The sequence below is a fragment of the Podarcis vaucheri genome (assembly GCF_965113315.1).
Source record: "Podarcis vaucheri genome assembly, chromosome: 5".
Taxonomy (NCBI): domain Eukaryota; kingdom Metazoa; phylum Chordata; class Lepidosauria; order Squamata; family Lacertidae; genus Podarcis; species Podarcis vaucheri.
In genome coordinates this window covers 76,700,016-76,717,650 of record NC_138763.1, presented here as the reverse complement: position 1 = coordinate 76,717,650, position 17,635 = coordinate 76,700,016, and the positions used below count along the sequence as shown (strand labels likewise).

Below are 17,635 nucleotides of genomic sequence, written 5' to 3'. Positions count from 1 at the left end.
TACAAGAATATCCCTCTACTTTCATACTCAAGTGACAGCCTACACTTGTCCTTCCCCTCCCCATACTATTAAGTATTATGATGATATATAAATTAATATACACTGAAATTCACTAATTTATTCCTCTCTATTTTGTTGTGATGAATAAATGCACATAATATACCACGTTTTACCAGCATGCCTCTGCTAAATGTCATGTGATATCGAACTTGGAGGTTGCAGTAGCAGATTAGCATCTTTTATTTTTATTTTTAATTAATTAAATTTGTACACTGCCCTTCATCTGTAGATCTCAGGGTGGTTCACTACACAAAAATGTAAGATAAAAAACGCATAATACTTAATAACCACCCCCCCTTCTCCCACAATGCATTTAAGGGCACATTGGATATTAATTAGCCAAAGGCCTGGTTGGAGAGGAATGTTTTTGCCTGGCACCTAAAGGTGTAGATAGAATGAAGGGTGCCATTGCAGAAAAGGCCCGTTCTCATGTTGCCACCTTCCTGACCTCTCATGGAGGAGGCACAAGAAGAACGGCTCATAGTCAGTATGATCTCAGGGTCTGGGTAGGTTCTTATGGAGAGAGGCAGTCCAAAAAAGATGAGCATGACTTCTTCTATTTGTGTTATGATCTATCATTTGAACAATTTTTATAACCTTCTTATATTATGTCTGACAATTAGTGAGGCCAGGAACCTTTCCCATACCTCATGCATATCTACTGTAACAAAGCCCCAGTCAAGCAGAATGGAAATAAATTGAACGTGAATTCATGATGATGAGCATGCTAAAACATGGTTTGATCAGAAACCGAATGGAAAATATAACCCTCAAATAGCACCAAGACACTGCAGAAGAGGAGAAAACATGAAGTAATAGGTTGAAGGGAGAGAATAATATGTATGTATGTGCATATAAGTGTATCAGAGAGAGGTGTGTGTTTTGCACAGATGGAAGAGGAAGTACCACAAGCTCAAAAACTTGGTCCTCCATGCTATTTAACTCAGCAGCCAGTGGGGGTTGGGAAGAGTCAACATTACAAACTCATAACCACAGATGCAGACCAAAAAACCCATTTCACACATAAACACAATTATAAAGTGTGGGAAAATCCACCATTTTACTATTTCTCTGGTAGTTTAACGTCATTGTTAGGGAGTGCTTTGAACTAGCCATTCCACATTAAGTGATCTCAAGGATGAAAGCACACATTATGTGCTGTTATGCAATTCTTTTTCCAGACCATTTTTCCTCTTACATACACTGAGGCTACATGATGAAGCAGAAGACCAGCAAAACAAGAAAAAAAGGGGGGGGGGCTTCTTAACCCTTTATCCTTGTGATGTTTTATTGCTGAAAATATCTGCCCAACTACTTTTATCCCCACTGGAAAAAAGATGCAGGCATGTTTGATTTTGAATGTCACAGCTTGGCAGCTATGAAAAACCCTTGATTAAGATTTAGAAAAGTTCATTATTGCTTTTCAACATTGAGATAAGTTAATTTTACCAACATTTTCCATAAGGAAATAACTTTTACAGCACAATTCTAAGCCTCAGTCAGTGTTGCTAGGGATGGTGGTGGGAAGATTAGGCGGGCATTTCTGCATCCAAATCATGGGCAGTGGACAAGTACAGCTGTGAGCAGCCACAGACATTGCACCCCAAAATAGTTGGGAGGTGGGTAGCTGAGTCAGCCATGAATCTAACAGATCCAAACTGTTCTAACCCTCTGTTGTAGCAGCCAGGAGCTGGTTCAGAAAAAACATGAAAACCCCCTGCTCACCCACCTTCTGGCCAGGCCAGCAGATTTTTGGATTCAGCAGTGTTTTGGATGCAGCTGTCATGGGTTAGCCAGCAGTAAATCACACTGTGCAAGCTGGAGTTAACTATTAGCAAAAAAACGATCAACACAGTGGTGTCAGACCTAATGAGCACAGCAACTCATCTCAGGTAGGTCTTGCCCTCATGAAGCAGTTGCAGAGACTGAAGGTCCCCTCCTCTCCAGGGTTTTCCCCCAGTAGACTGCACTTCTGCGTCACTGATCTCTACTCCACTCTTTTCAAGCCTTTTCTGGTTCTGGGAGACAGAGGGGAGCAGAGCTTGTTCACAGCAGGAACCAGAAACACCTGTCACACTTCACCAACCTGACTCATCTCTGCCTCTTGGCCTCTCTCACCCCACTCTTTTGCTTCAGCTCCTGCATCTGATCCTGGCCTTGTCTCTGCCACAGACTCTCTCAGCTCACTAAGCCCTGTTAAATCTTCAGCTCCCAACACCTTCCCCTCCCAGTCTTCTCCCTCTCCATTGTCCTACCACCAGTCCCTGGTCTCTGAGCCTTCTTCCCTTTTGGGTTCCCCAGCTGGTTCCAGTCCCTTGTTTGGATTGCTCTGACCCTCACATAACTATTCCTGAATAAAATATGCATAACCTTTGTCTGAGTGGGCATAAAATATGTCATCCTACACCTTCTCTCCCCCAAAACTGGAACATGCCTGATTTTGCCCTCTTAATCTATAGTAATCTGCTCAGTGACAGAGTGTATGTTGATATAAGGACACAGCAAGCAGGGAGACGAAGAGTAAACACAGGAACCACTTAATTTTAAACTTGCTAGCACCTAAGTAAATTAGTATTTTGTGACTTTGAAAAATGCATTATATATTTTGCAATCTTTGAACAGTGCATTCAAGTGTAATACTTAAATATAGAAAGAATTTAAACTGTATGCTTTAATTAGGGCTTTGATTGCCTTTCAAAAACGAGCAGTTAAGGCACTAGTCACCTCTCACAAAGCTCTCTGCATCAGGAGAGTGAATTCAAAGAAGAATTATATAAAGCAGCAAGGATGGCCAAAGCGTCCAAATCAAGGAATGGCACAGCAAGCCTCTTCTGTGTTTGCATAAGCTTCCCTCCCAGCCTGATGAAACACATCTCCTTATCCCTCCCATTGCTTTTGCTACTTGCTCCTGTTGCTTTTCATTGTCCTACAGCCCTGCTTTCTGTGATAACTTCTGAGGGTCACCCATACATTACAGCCCCCATTTAGGGGCTCTAATGTTTGTGAACTTTTGACCACATGCTTCAACCTGATGGTGTGATAGGTTTTGATACCAGCTTCTATCAGAAACATGCAGTTTTGTGCATGGGGATTCGCCATACAACCAGAGATGTGCTCACAGTTAAGAGGCTTGCAAATATTATGACTGTCTCATAAAAGCCATTTCTGCAGCTTCCACGTGGGAGAGCCATAATATACGAGGCTGCCTTCATTGCTGGTTCTTTTTCTCTCCTACCCAGTATACAATTGCTGGGCGAGACACACTGAAGCTATTACATTTTAAGTGTGATGGAAGTAGTCTGAAATAACTGCCCATGCCTTGAAAATGCATGTGCATTTTTGTGACATGGTTTATTCTTAGTTCTATAAGCCTGCTGAGAGAAAGCCAGATGTCTATTGGCTAATGTTTATGGTGTTGCTAACATATCTTCCCTTCTCTCAATCCTTCACAGTGTTTATAAACTGCTGACAGAATATGTAAATTGAAGGATGAACATATATGAGTATACATGCATGAGATGTCCTATATATTTCATATCTAAGGGGGATACCTTGCCTTAGCCATAAGGGAAAGTGAAAGTCTAAAAACCTGTATCAAGGAAACTGTGAAGTCAGATTCCTACTGTGGATGAAAAACTGTTAAAAATGTTACATCTGTCTCTTGCCATATGACTGGACTAACAGAATAAAATACTACCACCACTATAGACTGTATTAAACTACTAAATTACTGCCCATGCAGACATCACCCAAGCTGCAATGTACTAAGCCACCAGTACTAAACAAAGAACGCAATGCAAACTTATTATCAGCAAATGAAAGGTGAGCTTAGATGCAAATGCCAGAATTGCAAGAACCACACAACTGGTTCTGCATAGCCAATGGGATTTGGGCTTGTAGCTCTTCATCAGCACACACACACACACACACACACACACACACACACACCCAGTGCTACAGGCAGGCATACAAAACTACTTCTGATACCCAAAACCTTAGGGTTATGCTTAAAGTAGCTTTCTGGATCCCGGCCAGTGGTCTGTAATGCTGATGAAAGGATATTTTATATTCAGGTAACACAACCTGTTTCCTCTGGTTACATTTAAATCAACAAAATAGGAAGTAAGTCTTTAATGGACTTCAATCAGGTTACAATTCTACATGCATTTTAAGCAATTATTACTCTAACCCTGGTCAAACTGTGCTTAGGCCAATAAATTTAGGACTCGAGGACAAAAAGCATTTCCTTCATCCGCACCGACATGCCTATCAGAACTGGACACCCATGAATAGCCTGGAGAAAACGGAGTCACGCTACACTCAAATATGAAGGAGAATCTGTGTTAGTCAAATTTCACATCATATGCTTGTACAGCAGTTGTAGTTGTGAAAGATTTCTCCCTGTGCAGAATCACAAGCATTTGTATTGTATTCTTTAACACACCTGGCAGCTATTTTAGCAGTAAGTGAATTGATTACCTTTCATCATGGCCAGTCAAGCAATTGACAACACTTCAGGGTTTGTTTTTTTACATTTTTGCAAATGGTCTTTGAAATGCAAAATGTTTCAAGACTTTTGCTCAAAACCTGTCTGGCACTGATAAACTACATAGATAAGCTATATTCCCTTCAAAGATGTATATATTCATAACCCTTGTGATAGATGCTGTTCTTCGAAAGAAAGAGGAATGTGAACACTCTTGATAAATTTAATACCTCACATTTCACACTTCAAAGCTGCAGTTCTTTTCCCACTAGGTTTTACTTGACTTGCAAATGAAAATTTGGGCTAACTCCCACTTACCTTCCATAAGCAAAGCGCCTATCTTTGTGATGATCACCAAATGTGTCCCAGAGCCTGAGAGAAACACTCACTTCATCAACAACATCCCGGGAACGTTCAAGAACCTGAAATAGGTACATTTCTATCAGTTAAAAGCTTGCTGCAGATACAATTCCCTGAAGAAAGTCCTAATATATCTGTATCCTCTGGGACATGGTCAAAGGCTTACTTGAGAAATTGTGCCAAATCATGGTTACAGAGGCTTGATTATGTTCTGGCATGATTTCTGATTGCTGAACCAGAACCAGAAGTTAGGTTTTGAAGGCCCAGAGTGAATTTATGAAGGTGAGTATTGAGAGGATGGAAAGACAGGCAGTGCTAAACCACAGTGTTGCACATTCATAAAATTCAAATGTGGCCTGGATTATAAACTATGGTTCATACAATACATTGTTTGGCATAATGTCTAAATATAGCCATTTATGTTCTCTCTTAATTAATTAATTTTTTATTTTATTTTATCTGTCATAAGGTCCCAGGACAGGATACAACAATATAATATAAGGTAATGATTGTTGTAACCTACCTTGGAACCTTTAGGTGAAGGGCAGTTTAGAAAACTTTTAAATAGATATATCACTCAGACTTAGCTGCAATTAATTTGGATTCTTACGCACCGGCGTGGTTCATCTCTCTCTCTCTCTCTCTCTCTCTTTTCTTCTCCTAACAAACTGTGATTATTTGTAATGAAAGAAACAAACCACAAGTACTGATTTGCATGAAATGGCAAGCCAGATTCTAGTTCTGTTTCCTCCCTGGCACACCGAAGAAAGGAGCAGAGGAGGAGCAATGCATGATATTTTAAGCAACATGCACCAGCCCACATCAAACTACAGTTTGTGATATGAGAAACAATTCACTGTGAAGCTCTGCAGCACTGAAACCTGATTTGGAGGTCACTTGTGAATGCACATGGTGAGCTGTAAGGTGAGCAGCTTTCAACTTTGGCACAGGTTTTATTAAGAACACTGTCAGCTAGAGCCACCAGATGCAGCAAAGTTCCTGAACTTTTTTTATTAAAGTTGCACTGAAAATGAAATCCAACAAGCATAGTCTTTCTCATTCTCAAAGGTCTATTACAGGACCTGCTGCACCTGCTGAAATTTCTTCTGTCACACTGCTACGTGGAGGGTATATCAGCCTTGCTCAGTCACCAAGACCAGAAGCCAGAAAAGAGAGGGGTGTGGGTGTCTGTGAATCAAAACAGGGTGCTGAGATATTCCCAACATAACAGAGTCCTGAAACTGAATGGACATCAACCCTTTTAAAAATGAACTACAGGAAAGATTCCATGTATTATCCACAATGTGTGTAAGACATAGGTTTTCCTCTGTTTAAACATCACAGGAAAGCTTAGTTGTTTGTTCAGGAGAGGCTAAGATATTTACAAAATATTATACTTTTAAAACAAAGGAGACTGGATAAATAAACTGTAAAAGGATGTATGTATTCAAACACAACACAGATATTTCAAACAACAACCATATAGAGCTGTCACTTTTGAACAGAATGGTCCAAGGATTTCAAAATATGTTCTATCAGCACTGACGGAGAGGCTTTCCCCGTGGTTTTCCACAGATCTGAGGGCAATGAAACAATCGTTGAGACGGCTAGAGCGCCGGTGGCGGATAACTCATTCCAAATCTGACCGGACACAGGTTAGAGCTCAACGTCGAGCCTACCAAGTGGCGATAGCGACGGCGAAGAAGAATTTCTTCACCGCCTCTATTGCATCTGCAGAAAACAGCAGCAGGAGACTTTTTCAGGTGGTTCACAATTTAGCGGAACCACCTGCAACATCAGGGCCCAGTACGGGCCACATGTTCTCCTGCAATGATTTTGCAAAGTTTTTTGCAGATAAAATCGCTCAGATTCGGGAAGAAGTAGACTCCACCGTGGGAGCAGGGCCGGGGCGGGAGAGTGCTAGAGTTCTGTCTAGTCAAGTTGAGTGGGATCAATTCCAATCTGTTACCTCCGAGGATGTGGACAGGCTGCTTGGACGAGTGTAACCAACCACCTGTCTCCTGGATCCTTGCCCATCCTGGCTTATAAAAGCTAGCCGGGAAGGACTGGGCGATGGGCTTCGTGGGGTGGTGAATGCTTCCCTCCGTGAGGGAGCCTTCCCAGACCCGCTGAAAGAGGCGGTTATTAAACCGCTTCTTAAAAAACCATCTTTAGATGCGGCCACGATGGCCAACTATCGCCCAGTCTCAAATCTTCCATTCCTGGGCAAGGTGATTGAGCGAGCGGTTGCCGAACAACTCCAGGCACGCCTGGAAGAAGCGGACCATTTGGATCCCTTCCAGTCGGGATTCAGGCCTCATCATGGGACTGAAACTGCCTTGGTCGCACTGGTTGATGATCTCCGGCGGGCTAGGGACAAAGGTGAGAGCTGTTTCCTAGTTCTGCTGGATCTCTCAGCGGCGTTCGATACCATCGACCATAGCATCCTTTTGGACCGTCTTGAGGGGCTGGGAGCTGGGGGCACTGTTATACAGTGGTTCCGCTCCTTCCTCCTGGGCCGTGTTCAGAAAGTGGTGGTGGCGGATGAGTGTTCAGACCCCTAGGCTCTCACTTGTGGGGTGCCTCAGGGTTCTGTCCTCTCCCCCATGCTTTTCAACATCTACATGCGGCCGCTGGGAGAGATCATCAGGAGGTTTGGGCTGGGTGTTCATCAGTATGCGGATGATACCCAGCTCTACCTCTCTTTTAAATCAGAACCAGTGAAGGCAGTGAAGGTCCTGTGTGAGTGTCTGGAGGCGGCTGGAGGATGGATGGCGGCTAACAGATTGAGGTTGAATCCTGACAAGACAGAAGTACTGTTTTTGGGGGACAGGAGGCGGGCAGGTGTGGAGGATTCCCTGGTCCTGAATGGGGTAACGGTGCCCCTGAAGGACCAGGTGCGCAGCCTGGGAGTCATTTTGGACTCACAGCTGTCCATGGAGGCACAGGTCAAATCTGTGTCCAGGGCGGCTGTTTACCAGCTCCATCTGGTACGTAGGCTGAGACCCTATCTGCCTGCGGACTGTCTCGCCAGAGTGGTGCATGCTCTGGTTATCTCCCGCTTGGACTACTGCAATGCACTCTACGTGGGGCTACCTTTGAAGGTGACTCGGAAACTACAACTAATCCAGAATGCGGCAGCTAGACTGGTGACTGGCAGCGGCCGCCGAGACCATATAACACTGGTCTTGAAAGACCTGCATTGGCTCCCAGTACGTTTCCGAGCACAATTCAAAGTGTTGGTGCTGACCTTTAAAGCCCTAAACGGCCTCGGTCCAGTATACCTGAAGGAGCGTCTCCACCCCCATCATTCTGCCCGGACGCTGAGGTCCAGCGCCGAGGGCCTTCTGGCGGTTCCCTCATTGCGAGAAGCAAAGCTACAGGGAACCAGGCAGAGGGCCTTCTCGGTAGTGGCGCCCGCCCTGTGGAACGCCCTTCCAGCAGATGTCAAAGCGATAAACAACTACCTGACATTCAGGAGACATCTTAAGGCAGCCCTGTTCAGGGAAGTTTTTAACGTGTGATATTTTATTGTATTTTTGGTTTTTATGGAAGCCGCCCAGAGTGGCTGGGGAGGCCAAGCCAGATGGGCGGGGTATAAATAATAAATTATTATTATTATTATTATTATTATTATTATTATTATTATTATTGGTCCATTTTGAATTACTTCTGTCTCCTGAACACCATGCATTCAAAACACACAACTCCACGGACTGTTACAAAGCAGCAACACTTAAAGCCAATAACTGGCTGATGCCAAGGCAAACTTCCTTATACATTATTGCACAACTTGATAAAGTGGACAGTACATACCTCTTGGCAGACTCGATACTGATCAATTGCCCAGACTGTGGGAACGTGAGTTGCTAGCAGCTGATACTGCGTCAGGGTGGTGTTACATGCTCTTGCACAAATTAAGCGAGTCTTCCCCACTGCATTGTCACCAACAACCACACACTTGATGGTTTCAACGTTAGGTCTTTCGTAGTCCATGTCAGCATCCATGTACCGGAGACTGTAAAAAGACAATAATGCCAGTTTCTAACAGTAGGAAACCCTATTATTTAAAGAGAGTTCTACTTTTTCCCCTTTACTTGCTCAAAGGCAAGGATTGAAGTTCAGACTAAACCATACTGCTGCCAAGGCTGATTTATAAACTCCACACAGTTCATAAAATCCAGGCAGTTCTTTTGACCTTGAATGCCTGCCTTCCTTATTTTCTGCTTGGTTTTCTATAAACATAAACTTGCTTAAAGGAGATAAAGCATGGTGTAGCTAGGGTTGCCAACAGGACCAGACAGCAGTTGATTTAGCCTTTGCCACACAAAGTGTGACACAGCTCCATCACATTAACATGAGTGCTCACTGCTATTCCCTCACAGCAAACATGAAAGGGAAATACATTTAAAACAACAACAACCAGCTTGTATTACTTTCTGAAAAACCAGTAGCCTCGAACCTGCCATTGCCTTGGAATTCTAATAAACAAAAGCATCAATGCAGTTTAAAAAACCAGTGGTTAAAATCACTGGCATTTTGAAAGGTTCAGTCTGCCATCTTGATTCATAATGGCAGCCAACTGTATCCAAACAGACAAAAACCTGCCCCTTGATCTCAGGAATCATCATACAATTAATTTTTTACGGTATCTTAAAAGGTGCCCAAACACATAAAGAAGAGACCAAAAAAAATCCTTTCCAAAATAAACAGTTTACAGAAGCGAAACTTACAAATCATAAGGTAAAGGTAAAGGACCCCTGGACAGTTAAGAAACAATACTTTACATTCTGGAGTCATACCCAGGTTAATTCTAAGGAAATTAGCCGAACAGATTTCTTGAGTGCCCTACAAACTGACACTAGTAATGAACAAACTTGGCTCATTATAATATGAGCACCACTTTTGATCTTAAATGCTCACCCTTGAACATACATTGGCCATTCACAGGGCAGGCCGTTCACCTGCATCTAATCATTGGTCACCAGTGTGCATATTCATGTGCTTAAGAAAAAGTTCCTCAATGTTATGCAGCGAAGACTACCAGCATTAAAAATGGCACAAATTACTGCTGCATAAAGCATTTTGTCAGCATTTTGACCCATCAAAATTTGGATACAAATTGTAAGCTTGTTCTTAAAAGATCCACTTGTGCTTTTGGGAGCATAAAACCTGGCTGAAAAAAATAACACCTGTTAACAACTAAAATAGGAATGCGCTGCTTTACAAGCAAAACTAGAGGAACCCATATTTTATTCTGACTTGTGTCAACTTTATTATCCTATTATACTGTGCACAGAGGATTCCATAAATCTTTGCCCTGCTCTATCTTTTTAATTCTGAATGAAAACCAACTTCAACAACAATGCGAACAATTTAGAGGCAAAAGTTTCAAGATCAACCAGATTAATGTCTAAATTAAGAGTGTACTCTCACAAGGATATGTAAAACTTGTTATCTCATTTCCAAGCCGTGCTGATAAAATTTTGGGGTTGTTTTGTTTTAACAATTTGCTACAGAAAGCACAAGTTCATGTTTTGTATTTCCTTCCCACCGCCCCAAGTTTGGAGGAGAAAACTGGTGATGAAGTTCCACACAAAAGTGAAGAACTGTGTTTTGCAGATCATCACATGGGTGCTGGGTCCAAAGGTTCCCTTCTGATTGCAAACAGCACCAGACCTTGCACAGAACAGCACAAGAAAACTGGAACTAAGTCCGCAAACATTACCCTGCTTCTGCATTCTCTTGGGCAAAGCATTACTGAGTTTCCCATAAGAAAAATGGATAATCATTCAATTAAAGATATCAGTGAACCTGCAAGCCCACATTGTCTAGCATACGAATACATTGCAGTGTGAATGGCTTGTAAGGGAATTAATTCACTTTTGTTTTCCAGTCACCCTACATTTTCTTTTGTATTCATTTGGGTGGGAGGGTAGCACTGAATAATCTGACAGTCAAATCTTGAAACGGCCCTTGTTTTCTCCACCAAATCTCTTCATCTATTTTTCTTTGGTGAGGGGAGGGGTAATTCAGCAATACTCCTCCTCCCGCCCCCCAGCCACATATGTTGGCATAAAAATGTGCCAAGGTCCAAGACATGAGATTCCTGGGCCTATATGAACATGTTTGTTCACCAGCCTGCAAATGTCATGCTGAAGGGATCCAACTCTAGTGTCCAGAAGTGGCAGGGAGAATAAAGACTCATCAGAAACAAACGAGGACCCCCTAACCGGACAATTTCGCCTTGTATATATGAAGGACAGAGCCAAACAACCACCACAGTTTGCAGGTGAGGGAACCCTAAGATTTTTCTGTTTAAACAGAAGCCTTCCTGGAAATGTTCAATAGCTGTCAAAACTTAATTAAATCTTTTATCGTTGCACTGTATTTTTCTACACAGAAAAGCAATTTCAGAATTAAGGAACAAGTATAATTACAGCGGCGAGCAATTTCGCCTTTATGCTTGCTGCATAACGACAGTCTCCCCCCCCTTTCACAGCTATAGAATGAGCATTAAAAGCATTCTTCCAGTAGTTTTAAGTGCTGTTCTGCTGTTCAATATTTGTTCTGTCCAATCAATTATACTTTGTAAAGTGCAATAAGAGATGTTTTAATAATGGATGGACTGTAACTAGTGTTAATTTTACTTTTGTTTCAGTTGACACAGCTCTTGAGACATAGGTAATGTAAAAACTAAATATTACCTAAGCAAAAGTTCACGCATTGAAAAGTGAAGGCTAATTACAGGGGGGATCTGACTTATAGTATAGTTATTACCAGTCTAGAGTGGAGCAACAACATTACATTAACTAGTCATGCTGCTCTATGCATGTAGGAAGCTAGAGCATTAGGAAAACCACAACAGGGGCAATTCATAGACAGCTTTATGGCCACAGGGAGCATAAAAGCATAGTCAACAGAATGACTAGAAGTAGACTAGAGGAGGGAAGCTGGGGGAAGTCTAAACAAGTTAAGGGACTTTGACTTGTAGTGTCACAGACAGCTACAATACATCAACAACCATGACCGTTTCTAATTTAAGCCTCAGATAAAACTATTTTGTAATCAGATAAAATTAAAATGTATGTACTAAATAGAAAAAGCCAAGTGTTTGGTATCTGAAGAACAAACATATGCTGAAGACAGTAAATACAAAGGTAAGGTAAAGGACCCCTGGACAGTTAAGTCCAGTCAAAGGCGACTATGGGGTTGCGGCGCTCATCTCGCTTCAGGCCGAGGGAGCCGGCATTTGTCTGCAGACAGCTTTCAAGGTCATATGGCCAGCATAAACCGCTTCTGGGGCAACAGGACACGGAAGCCAGAGCACACGGAAACACAGTTTACCTTCCTGCTGCAGCTATACCTATTTATCTACTTGCACTGGTATGCTTTTGAACTGCTAGGTTGGCAGAAGCTGGGACAGAGCAACGGGAGCTCACCCCATCACACGGATTTGAACTGCCAGCCTTCCGATCTGCAAGCCCAAGAGGCTCGGTGGTTTAGACCACATGCTCTGTGACATACTCTGACAAACTGAGATGTAGAAGCTAGGCGCCAAATGGCTCCTTAAACCAGGATTATGGTCACCAAAAAGGAATGACTAGTTGCCATTTTGGGGCCAGACAGCTCTAAAGTCATATTTTTCAATACAACCTTTTGGTTCCTGAAATGTGTTCTGATTATGCAGATAAAATATCATGAATACTGAAAACAGGCAAGATCCAAGGATCCCCAGGCATGTAACCTCCAGATGGTGGAGATGTCATGAGCTATCCTGGAGCCCAAGCATGTTCTCTTGGTAGCAAGTGGCTGATAGCCAAGTTGTGCTTGGCAAATTTCAAACTCTGGTGGCACCCCATAGCTCAAGAGCTAGGGGGTCAAGAAACACTCATCCAATGCTACCTTCTAGAACTGCCCCCAGAGATAAGATTGGGACCAATGGAGAACAGTGTCCCTGGTGGCCACATCCTGTAGACTGCAGAAGAGGATGCCATGGTTGATAGTATCAAACGCTAATGAAAGATCTAAGAAGAGCAACAGGGTTGTGCTCCCTCCAGTCCTGGGGCAAAATAATGGATGAGCTGTTATAGGGAACAGTGGCATATGAATAACAACGCAAGTTCTTTTCCTTTTATTTTTTACAAGTTGTTGAAAGCAAAGGAGGAGGGGTGAGATAATTGCTAACATTTCTTCTTGGACTGGAGAGGGTTGAATGGGTAGAAGAGTGGCAACTCAGGTGAATAAAAGTAGGTGTAAAAACCCCCCACCCATCTAGATGCATCCCAAGTATGAAAAATAACTTCTGGACACCCCCACCCTTACACACCTGCCCCTGACCTCTGTACCCATCACAGAAGCATACAATACTATGCAGCTTGTAGGAGCAAGAGAATGACAAGAAACGAAAATAAATCATTGAAATTGGGATTCGTAACTATAGCCGAAGACTATGCTGAAAAAGCAGTGCAGATGTGGTCAAACAACTGAGCTTTTAAAAAATTTACCAGGAAGAAAGATACGGTGTCATAGAACCTATAAGGTTACTCTGGTGAAGAAAGGCAATACAAAGTACAACTGGTTAGTTTCCGAGAAGAAGGCGGCATGAGAAAGCTGGGGCAGATAAAAGGAGAATGGTAGAAAGAATGCAGATGGTCAAGGACATAGGGATAAAATTTCTAGAAGTCAAAAGCACTGGCTGTCCATGAGCTGCAACAGAATAACTTGCTGTTATTCACTTCCTTCGACGCATAGCACTTTGTTTTCTAAAACAGACTATATCACACTAGGCTCTATTATTGCCTTTCCTCTCCCCCTTTTTCTTTTCTTCAGGTATGCTAGAGTTCCATTTCAAGATAACTACTAAAAATTGAAGTCAAAAAAGAAAACAACCACACTCATGTTAGAATTATTTGTTTGACAGAGAAACTTTGCTGCTGCTGCTGTTACATCAAACAAATTGGATTTCAGGAGGCAAAGGACAAGTTCAGCTACTTGACCAAAGGTCCTATTCTGTTGCTGGGACAAAAAATGCTACTTATTTGAGAGCAGCTAAATAAGATTGGCAGAATAGGTTGTTCTTGGTAATTCTGGACTTCATCCCCTTCCAAAGACTAGATTTACATGCTCCTTCCATCTTGTGATAGCAGAGATGTTTCTTTTTGATCTGTAGCATATGCTGGTGCCTTTGTCGTTAAGGCCCAAGAGGTAGAGGGCATGAGCTCTAACATTCAAAAGCAATATACTGACACATTCTGGATCCCCGAATGTCTACTCTTGTTACCCTGATATGGTGCTGGCCTTGAAACTTTGGGCTTCTCCAAACTCTTGAAAAACTCAAACCTTGGAAGAATAGGACAGGGAGTGCAATCATCTGTTCTGTTCTTTTCCCTTCTTCTAAGCTACAGTCATGTACAAACTTTGGTGTATTTTAACTCCGAAATTGTACTTTGCTAATCAAGAAGAACACACCACAGTTCCTTGATCTTATATGTAAGAGGAAGGCATAGTTTAATCAAAAGGCAGAGGAGGATAGCAGGAATGAGCAAGCCTGCAGTTCACCAGGCCTTATTCACAGTTGTCTAAACCAGGGCAGTATCTGAGCTGATGCACATTTTGTTTAAGAATCCTATGAGATCATTACCCCTTTACATTCAACTTTAGAAGCAGAAGTTAATATACAAACACATGCTGCTTCACTGGTAGAGCTGCTCTAGCTGAAATATTACCTCTTGTGTTACATGGGCTAGCAGCCTGTATCATCTACAAAATCATACTATTTAGTGTTGGAAAAAATGTTTAGGGTATCACCTCAACAAAAAGGTGCATAAAGATGGTCCACAACAATATTATCCATACCAGACAACCTTTCAGAGGCAATAGCTGCAATCAAAACCCAACTGATTCAAATTATACAATAGGAGATTCCATGTAAACAGTAGGAAGAACTTTCTGACAGTAAGAGCTGTTTGACAGTGGAATGAACTACCCTGGAAGGAGGTGGACTCTCCTTTGTTAGAGGTTTTTAAACAGAGGTTGAGTGTCCCTTTTCATGGATTCTTTAACTGTGATCCCTGCATGGCAGGGGCTGAACTATATGACCCTTGGTGTCCCATCCAACTCTACAATTCTATAATCTTCATGTCCTACTTTTGAACTTCCAAAAATACCTGGCTGCCTTCTGCTATAAACAGAATGCTGGACTACACAGACTTTGATCTGATCTAAACAATACAATTATTAGGTTCACATTGTATCATAAAGCAATGTGAAAATAAAAGGGGAATTCCTTCCCTAGTACAAATCCTGGATTTTGCCTTGAAATTACCAGTTTCTGCAGCGCGAGTAAGATTAGAACCAAAGCATGTTGACACAACAATCAACAGTCAATGCTGAGTTGGTTTATTTAGCATGCAGCTGATGTGCAGTGTTTACACTGAAAACATCTGAAAATCGTTGTAGGAAATCACATTTCACACTGCAATGCTTCTAGTTTTCCAAATCAAAACATTTCACAATACAAAAATGTGTGCAGAAAACCCACATTATGCCGTGTCTGAGAGAGCCTGTCTTTCTGCCTGTGCTCCTCCTGGGCTTGGCAGTTGGCACAAGAGACACTGGCAAGCTCACTTTCCACCACCTGTTTTGTGAGACTTCTGCGCTACCATTTCCTAATGCAGATGTAACACTGGAATATTTGCAGCATTCTGTGCTCAGCATAGAATCAGGTTTCCAGCACCATCATCGACGGACATTTATTTTCTTGTTGGGAAATGGTACTTTCTGCTGTGCCGAAGCAATTAATGTTGTTCCTTGGTACTGGTGCATGAAGCCCGTAAGCCCTGCAAGTGTATGGCAAAAGGGAAAGTGTTTAATTGAGGCTTCCAATGGCCTCTTGCACCTCATCCTAAGGCCCTGATGCTAGTTGGCTGGCAGCTCTGGCAGCATGGTTTTCTCCTAGCTTTTGGAGGCCAGCGGAGTGCCCAGCTCTAGTTGCCTTGCACTGGATGCTGCAGCAGCTCTCTCAAGACATTGCCTCTAGTTGCACTGCAATGGATGTAGGATAGGATAAAGCTCGGTGGTCCATTTGTGTGGCCAAATGCCACACCAGCAGATTAGAAAAGAAACAAAAGCACCTTTTTGTGATGCCTTGGACCAAACCCCAATCAAAATGAAGCATAATTAAATGAAATTTCATTTGCTCACAGTTATCCTCTCCTCCCTTGACTCTGATGTTGACAAAATATATAATATAAACTCCTTGGGGTGGGGTGGGGTGGGGTGGGGTGGGGGAGAGAGAGAAGGATCGTACATAGTAAAATACAGTGGTACCTCAGGTTAAGAACTTAATTCGTTCTGGAGGTCCATTCTTAACCTGAAACTGTTCTTTACCTGAAGCACCACTTTAGCTAATGGAGCCTCCTGCTGCTGCCGCCACACAATTTCTGTTCTCATCCTGAAGTTCTTAACCCGAGGTATTATTTCTGGGTTAGCGGAGTCTGTAACCTGAAGTGTCTGTAAACTGAAGTGTCTGTAACCTGAAGTACCACTGTATGTTACTCTGCAATGTGCCATGTATGAATGGTAACTTTAACAAAGCTTGAAGCAACAGCACCATAAAGCACAACAAAAAAGAAAAAGTCATACTGAAATTGTGTTTTTTGTGCTTGTCTCTTCACTATGAATCCCACCCCAATCTGTTTCTTAGTCCCCCTGCAGGATGGCCCCTGTTGTAAAGAATTCTTTTCCCATATGAATCAACTCAACTGTCCAATGTAAACATTCTTAAACAGCCCTCACTGCCATTGAGGTCACTGACAGCTTGCTTGTACAAATACTCTGGCATACAGTATAAATTAAAGATATGAAAGCATACACCAATATTCTTCTTCTTAGGCTCATACAGCTGATGCATTTTCCGAGCTGTGGAAATGCTTTTGTCCTCTTCTTGTTGTGTGCACAATATACACATTTATGGCTTTTATTCCTGTTGCACTTTCATCACTGTAAAACCAGTTTTCTGGTGGCATTTTCATATTTTGAAATATACCTACTAAGATTCTAACATCCCCCGGCCCAGGTTTATGCCTGCAACAGCCATCAATTGGATAGTGCCTGTGACATCAATGCCAGTTTCGTGTCATCACTGATGACAAAACATGATCTCTCAGTGTCTATACAGACTAAGAGCTTGTTTTCATGGTTTTTACATTAGTATATGGCAGGAAATTTGTTTTAAGCATTCAGCTCAAGAATGCTTCAGTAGCTTCTTAAAGAAAAAGCAGGGCAAGGTTATTCCTTTCCACACTGCAGCTCACAATTTCTAGGCCCGTTGCTTTTTCTTTGAAGCTGTGAGCTCCCTAGTGCCCCCTAGCACTGGAGTACACTTTTCTCATCCTCTTCTTTATTATTAAAAAAAAAGTGCTTACCACCATGGGACCACTTCTGCTGAAAGCACCATAAGCTATAATAAATGCAAATGACAGCAACAATGCCAGTGTACCATTGCACCTCTTCCACCATTACAACAAGAGGAAGGCTTTAGCTCAATGCTGGTTTATCTGCATTGCATGAAGAAGATGCTAGATTCAATCCCTGACAACTGCAGGCAGGGCTAGAAACGGTTTTCTGCCTGAAACCTTGGAGAGCCACATTTCTTCGGTACAGACCAGTCTTCCCCACCCCAGACACCCTCCAGATGTTGGCCTCCATCAGCCCCAGCCAGCATGG

The 17,635-nt window shown here is 42.4% G+C and overlaps 1 protein-coding gene across 6 annotated transcripts in view; it reads right to left on the bottom strand.

The window, feature by feature from the left end:
• Nucleotides 1-17,635, bottom strand: part of RHOBTB1 (Rho related BTB domain containing 1) — a 74,838-nt gene that overhangs the window by 40,013 nt on the left and 17,190 nt on the right. For 2 of the 6 annotated variants that reach the window (XM_082222400.1, XM_082222401.1), the window contains 3 exons: nucleotides 15,659-15,747; nucleotides 8,723-8,924; nucleotides 4,865-4,968 (listed from right to left, as the gene is read on the bottom strand). In XM_082222400.1, coding sequence (XP_082078526.1) covers nucleotides 4,865-4,968; nucleotides 8,723-8,914 — 296 coding nt within the window. In that variant the 5' untranslated portion in view covers nucleotides 8,915-8,924; nucleotides 15,659-15,747. Of the gene's footprint in view, nucleotides 1-4,864; nucleotides 4,969-8,722; nucleotides 8,925-15,658; nucleotides 15,748-16,781; nucleotides 16,999-17,635 lie in introns of those variants that run through there. The other 4 variants (XM_082222402.1, XM_082222403.1, XM_082222404.1 and 1 more) reach the window with 3 other exon arrangements.